General features: G+C 43.9%; 3 protein-coding genes across 5 annotated transcripts in view; 1 reads left to right on the top strand and 2 right to left on the bottom strand.

Annotated features, from left to right (window-relative positions):
- Positions 1-1,111, bottom strand: part of pgm2l1 (phosphoglucomutase 2-like 1) — a gene marked incomplete at its 3' end in the record, with an annotated part of 13,144 nt that extends 12,033 nt beyond the window's left edge. Inside the window, 1 exon segment of the mRNA XM_014020810.1 lies at positions 856-1,111. Coding sequence (XP_013876264.1) covers positions 856-963 — 108 coding nt within the window.
- A 1,836-nt stretch (positions 1,112-2,947) lies between these two features.
- Positions 2,948-4,547, bottom strand: lipt2 (lipoyl(octanoyl) transferase 2). Of its 3 annotated transcripts, none has more exon segments than XM_014020808.1 (4): positions 2,948-3,453; positions 3,536-3,662; positions 3,732-4,046; positions 4,481-4,547. In XM_014020808.1, coding segments are annotated over 3 exon segments (696 nt in total). In that variant the 5' UTR covers positions 4,041-4,046; positions 4,481-4,547; the 3' UTR covers positions 2,948-3,193.
- Positions 4,548-4,905: 358 nt separating this feature from the next.
- rnf169 (ring finger protein 169) overlaps positions 4,906-6,487 on the top strand; it is an 8,155-nt gene continuing 6,573 nt past the window's right edge. The window contains exon 1 of the mRNA XM_014020806.1: positions 4,906-5,493. Coding sequence (XP_013876260.1) covers positions 5,205-5,493 — 289 coding nt within the window. The 5' untranslated portion in view covers positions 4,906-5,204. The remainder of the gene's footprint in view (positions 5,494-6,487) is intronic.

Here is a 6,487-nt window from a genome sequence, read left to right as displayed (position 1 = left end):
TCCTCAGCGATTAATAAACCTGGTTCCAGATGTTCCTCAGCGATTAATAAACCTGGTTCCAGATGTTCCTCAGCGATTAATAAACCTGGTTCCAGATGTTCCTCGGCGATTAATAAACCTGGTTCCAGATGTTCCTCAGTGATTAATAAACCTGGTTCCAGATGTTCCTCTGAGATTAATAAACCTGGTTCCAGATGTTCCTCAGCGATTAATAAACCTGGTTCCAGATGTTCCTCAGTGATTAATAAACCTGGTTCCAGATGTTCCTCTGAGATTAATAAACCTGGTTCCAGATGTTCCTCAGCGATTAATAAACCTGGTTCCAGATGTTCCTCTGTGATTAACCTGGTTCCAGATGTTTCTCCTGCTGACTGTTGAAGCTGAAGATGGGATTATAATCCCACATTTCTCCTCTGACTGCAGGCATTTATCCTGTCTCATGTAGCTGAGTCACCCTGCTGTAAAAACCTCCTGATAACCCAGATTATTAATCTGCAGACCAGACTGGTCTGACCCGGACCCAGACCTCCCCTGGACCACCCTGGAGCTTCAGGTTTTATACAGTTCAACTAAAATAATCCAGTTTATCAGCAGATTAAATCAGGTTTAAAGTGTTTCAGTCCTTCAGCAGCTGTTCTGGTGAAACTGCTTCCAGCTCGATGACAAACACCTAAAACCAGGTGTACCAACTTCTACAGAACACTGTAAAAAACACAACACCTGGTTTGGTGTCCTGCTCAGGTGAGTSACCAGTTAAAGTCAAAGTTTATTTCAGGACAGAGCAGAGGACATTACTGTCCTCACAGAGACATGATAACGGTCGCTCAGGTAGCTCCAGCAGCCAGGGGCACTCACCTTGTCCCAGGTTAACCACAGGTTCACAGCCGTGTCCAGCTGCGGGTCCCCGGTGCTCTGACAWGCCGTGTTGGCGTTCAGGTCCCCGGGGCCTCCGCTATCCTCCATGCTAACCGACACCACCGGGCTACGGTTCGGCCATCAGACAGAAGCGAACAGGTGGAGAGAAGGCTGCTGGTCCACTCTTCTCTCCGGACTCTCACCGGGTTGTTCTCACTGCGGCTGCGCGTCAACCGAGACTCCGCCCCTTCCGCCTCCGCTGCAAAGTTAGCCACAGTTAGCTAATCTGAACGATCATCAGACATAAACAAACATATAAATATGCATGTGTAGCTCCTCACACAGACTATTAACCGATCTGTTTACACCGACAAACRGTTTTATAAATAAAAATGATTTTTATTCACACAAAAAAAAAAATCGGTTACAGTAATCACTTCCGGTTTGCAAAAAGTACATATTTTAAAACTTGAAAAATATTTATTTTTATTTTTAACGTTACATTTTAAGTCCCACTAGTTTAAAACACTTAAATTACATAGTTTAAAAATCAATCAGCCAAATGATCAATCAAGAACAATATTCACATTTTCCGACTGCACCAAGAGCCAAAGAGAGAAATCCACTATAAAACTTTAAATAGATTATATCAGTTTAATTATTTTATTCTTCAGAGGTTTGGTGTTGAAACATATGTTCTGATATGTTTGACTGGTTATTTCCCACAGTTCCCAGTCTCCAAATGTTCTCTGAAAACAATATAATTTATGGCCTTATTATGGACAATAACAACAGTGACTTTCTCATCAACACTATTATCATTCTGGGGAKTTTTTTCATCCATAAAGCTAAATATCTTAAGGTTAAACCAAATTTCTGTTATTTTCACAATGATTTTATTTTCTACTGCAGTTCTCTTAAAGTGATGCACACTAAATATGCCCACAATCTGTGCTCTTTAATTAAAGAGTATGATTTAACATCTAAACACTAGACTTTTGTTTGTTCTGTTCTTTATTTCTTTCTTTATTTGATCATTTCTCATCTTTATTTGCACCCATCCTTATCATTCGCAAGTTTGTTTTTTGAAATACACCATATTGTTCGTGCATTGTATCATTTTGTGTGTTCTTTGTTCTTTAATAAAAAATAATTAATTTAAAAGATAACATTTACTTCCGGTGCAGTGCTGACTCAGTTCAGGCAGTTTTCCAAACCAGGGTTCCTACAGTTTAAAGCAGGTTAAATTGAAGACATTTTAATGCCAAATGAAATTTAATTTAACACCAATTTCACAATAAAAAACAAAGGACAAAAAAAAAACTGGCATAAACTCATGAATCAAAGTATTTTTGGCTGAAGTATTGAAATATTCCTAATAAACCAATTATTTTAACCACATCTAACTGATCTTTTGTCAAATATAACAAAAACTTTCAGTTTAAAACTTGATTTAATTCCTGGAAATCCTCCAACGACCCAAAATCTGGAAGTMTAGGACCCATAGTGGGGTCTCAACCCCAATTTGCTGTCGATGAAACCTTAAAGTGCCTATTATATCAATTTTTTGTAAGAAATGTGAAAACATTTTTGGAAAGACAACATTAACATGTTACAAAATGAATTTGACGATGCGCAGACYYACGGTTGTTGAGATATTTACATGTGAAATAACAGGAAGTGATGTCAGAGGAATGTCAGCATGTGAATACTTTTAAAAATAAATATTGCCAATTATTTTAATATTTAGATGATTAACACCATCCTATTGACATTTTATGACTTTTGAAAGATTGATTTAAGTCATTTTAAGGCTAATTAAGGCCTTAACTTTGGATCGATGAATTCAATGCCTTTTAAGGTGTTTTAAGGATGTGCAGGAACCCTGAAAAATGAATAAAACACTGACGGATGTTTGCAGTGAAATCTGAAACACCTGACATGTTAACAGGATCTGATTTAGAAGCTGATCTTCACTGAGACGGGTTCTGCTGGTTTAAACGTGGACCTGAAGGGTCCTAGCAGGTTACAGAGTTAATCCAAGCTTTTTCCCTCTGAATGTGTTTGACTCAAATTAAAAGAGTTCAACAAATAAGAAAAACATGTTTAATATTTTTAAATAAACAAAATTCAGTTTCAGATCAAAACCTTCAGACCAGGAGGGATTTTCAGAAAGATTTGTGTTTCTGTTTGTGAAGGAAATGGTTTTTAAACATCTTTCTGTTCTCATCGGTTCTGTCGTTAATAAATMAGGTATATTTAATAAACTTTATATATAGTGTGAAACTATAATTCATTCTGCTTCTGCACATTGTTCAGCACATAACTTCATACACCTCTACGCCGACGASARGCCGCTGTCCTCTTCAGACTCAGGTGTGTCCCCGTCCGTCAGCCGACAGGTGAAATGCTGTGTGAAGGCGTCCAGCAGGTGAGGGACGGTCTCTTCCACGCTGACGTCCCTCTGCAGCTGGCGGCTCAGCGACGTCACGCCCTTCCCRTCGATGCCGCACGGCACGATGTGGCCGAACCAGGACAGGTCAGTGTTGCAGTTCAGAGCCAGACCGTGAGACGTGACGTAGCGGCCGCAGTGGACCCCTGACCACGAGACAACAGAGGTGGACTGAGGGAACGCCTCGAACACAGACCCTCACAGGGAAACAAAGCCGGGCGGACCTACCGATGGCGCAGATCTTCTGGTCTCCGACCCAAACTCCGGTGTGAGGAGAGGTCGTGGCTTCCACGCCGAACCTGCTGCAGAGGGTGATGATGGTCCGCTCCAGTTGACCCACGTACCAACGGACACTCTGACAGGACAGAACCGACGTTACAACKAGTCCAAACACGTCCCTGACCTCACGCGGCTAACTTCTGACCTTTTTGAAACTGCACAGGTTCAGAACCGGGTAGCAGACCAGCTGTCCTGGGCCGTGGAAGGTGATGAGTCCTCCTCGGTTGGCGCGGTGCACGTCGGCCCCCAGCAGCCGGAGCCGGTCCAGCAGGGCACCGGGYTACGGCTCGTGTCGGATCCCGGTGGTGTAGACGGGCGGGTGCTCACACAGCAGCAGGGCGTGAGCCGGACTGGACCGGAGCCGGTTTACATAGACTTGCTGCAGCCGCAGACCCTCCTGGTAGGACACCAGGCCCAGGCGGACCACCTCCACCAGAGGCCTGCTGACCTGCATCCAGAACTGAAACAGGACCAGAAGAGAACCCAGTCAGAACAAACTCAGTGTATTTATAAAAACCAGAGATGTTATGTTGCTGTTAAAATGTTTTTAACGACTGAAGGACTCCCTGACTTCCACAAAGTGAAACGTTGCAGAACCTGGTCGAGAATCTCCCTGATTTTAATCTTTCCTTGGTTCTCCAGAGGTCCAGTTACTGTTGTCAGAACAAACTTGGGTCCATTACAGACTACAGAGGCTCCCTGTCAATTCGGCTGATTGTTTTGATGAAATGCAGTCAGCTGCAGGCAGATCCAGGCCTGTCCCAGCCTGCAGCTGTGATCTGCTGAATCCACGGAGCCGCGGTTTGATACAAAACATGAATTTATTCTAAGATTCAGTTTAAAATCATCATTTCTGCTTCATTCAGCTCATTCCACCTGTCTGACTGTGCTCACCTGTGTAACAATCCCACTGTCAGCCACGAAGTTTATCAGCTTCCGGTTGCGCAGCTACAACCGGAATACACCGAGCATTTCAAAATAAAATACTTCAAAGGAGCGCAAAGAAAATATTGTATAAAAACTTTTACAAAACCATGACCTGTTATTATTTATCTGTTTATATTTACATCGACAGAGTSATGGAGTGGATGTAGGAGTTTAAAAGTTGTTATTCTGGAGGATTGGATAGAGTGTTTTAGCTTTTTTACAGGACTTTATTTTTTAAATCATGATCTCAGTAAATGCTGCTTTGGAGAGAAAATTCAGCTCCTGCTTCAGGTTTAGAAGAATAGTGGAGTTAATGSTTTTTTTCTTTTATCATGTAAGCAGGAGAAAAACAAACATGTAAAATGAGACGTTTCACAAAGCCAGAAGAAAATCTAAAATTGGATTAACCTGATTATCATTCGTTCATTTTATTTATTATATAAATGGCACTGCATACAATATACAGCAACATTAATATAAATGGATAACACAATAAAGCATAAAGCTTGTTTCCATTGTGGTCCAGCTATGATGACTTAGTTTAGAGCCTTTTGTTAAAAAGTCTCTGGTTTTATTTTGAAATCTGATCAGGCCGGCGGGCTTCACGCGCGTTCACCGTGCTCTCGCGCTGCTCGGGGCGGAGGGGCGGGGTTTGTTTTGAGAGCGGAGCGGAGAGAGAAGACCAGGAAAGATGGCGACCGCGGGGCTAGTCGAACATCTCTCCGGCCCGACCCCAGCCGACATGTCCCGGTTAGCGCCCGGCCCCGGAGCAGCCGGGTGCCGGTCCGGGTCCAACCCTCCGGACAGCGGGGCGAAGAGGTGCGCGGCCTGCGCGGAGCGTCGGCCCGGCGGCAGCTCGGCGGCCTGTCCCCTGTGCCCGGCCCGGAGAGTCCCGGCCAGCGAGGAGCGGCTCCGGAGGAGGAGCGACCCCGAGAGAGGCAGCAGCAGGGCGGGCAGGAGGGACTGCGACTGTCGGAGAGGTCAGTGGGATTCTCCGGGGAAAGTCCAGCTCACATGTCGCTGGATCAGCACCGTCAGGCTGTTTGTTTCACCAAATACATGTAAAAACAGAAAGAGAAGATTATTTTATTAGATTATAAAACAATCTTTGGTAAGGTTTATGAGGAAATTAGCCTAAAAACAGCATATTTTAGCTGTTTTCTGCAGGTTTCAGCTACTTTTCTTCATATTTGAGCTGGTTTTGATGGGATTATAATGATTAAAGTGATTGTTGTGAAACTGATAAAAACKGGTTAATCAGAAATAAATCAATGAAAACATGATTATATGAACACATGAGTGTCCTCAGAGCAGRTCAGGGTTTACAAGGTGGATCCTTCAGGACTTGTCCAGACTTGTCCAACTACCAGGACTCAGAGTACCATCAGACCTGAGAGTACTACCAGACCTGAGAGTACTACCAGACCTGAGAGTACTACCAGGACTCAGAGTACCATCAGATCTGAGAGTACTACCAGGACTCAGAGTACTACCAGACCTGAGAGTACTACAGGACTCAGAGTACCATCAGATCTGAGAGTACTACCAGGACTCAGAGTACTACCAGACCTGAGAGTACTACCAGACCTGAGAGTACTACCAGATCTGAGAGTACCATCAGACCTGAGAGTACTACCAGGACTCAGAGTACCATCAGACCTGAGAGTACTACCAGACCTGAGAGTACTACCAGACCTGAGAGTACTACCAGATCTGAGAGTACTACCAGGACTCAGAGTACCATCAGACCTGAGAGTACTACCAGACCTGAGAGTACTACCAGACCTGAGAGTACTACCAGGTCTGAGAGTACTACCAGACCTGAGAGTACTACCAGATCTGAGAGTACTACCAGGACTCAGAGTACTACCAGACCTGAGAGTACTACCAGACCTGAGAGTACTACCAGATCTGAGAGTACTACCAGATCTGAGAGTACTACCAGACCTGAGAGTACTACCAGATCTGAGAGTA

Source organism: Austrofundulus limnaeus, unplaced genomic scaffold, assembly GCF_001266775.1.
Source record: "Austrofundulus limnaeus strain Quisiro unplaced genomic scaffold, Austrofundulus_limnaeus-1.0 Scaffold266, whole genome shotgun sequence".
Lineage (NCBI taxonomy): Eukaryota > Metazoa > Chordata > Actinopteri > Cyprinodontiformes > Rivulidae > Austrofundulus > Austrofundulus limnaeus.
The sequence above is the reverse complement of the archived record's forward strand: the minus strand, read 5'-3'. Positions and strand labels throughout refer to the sequence as shown.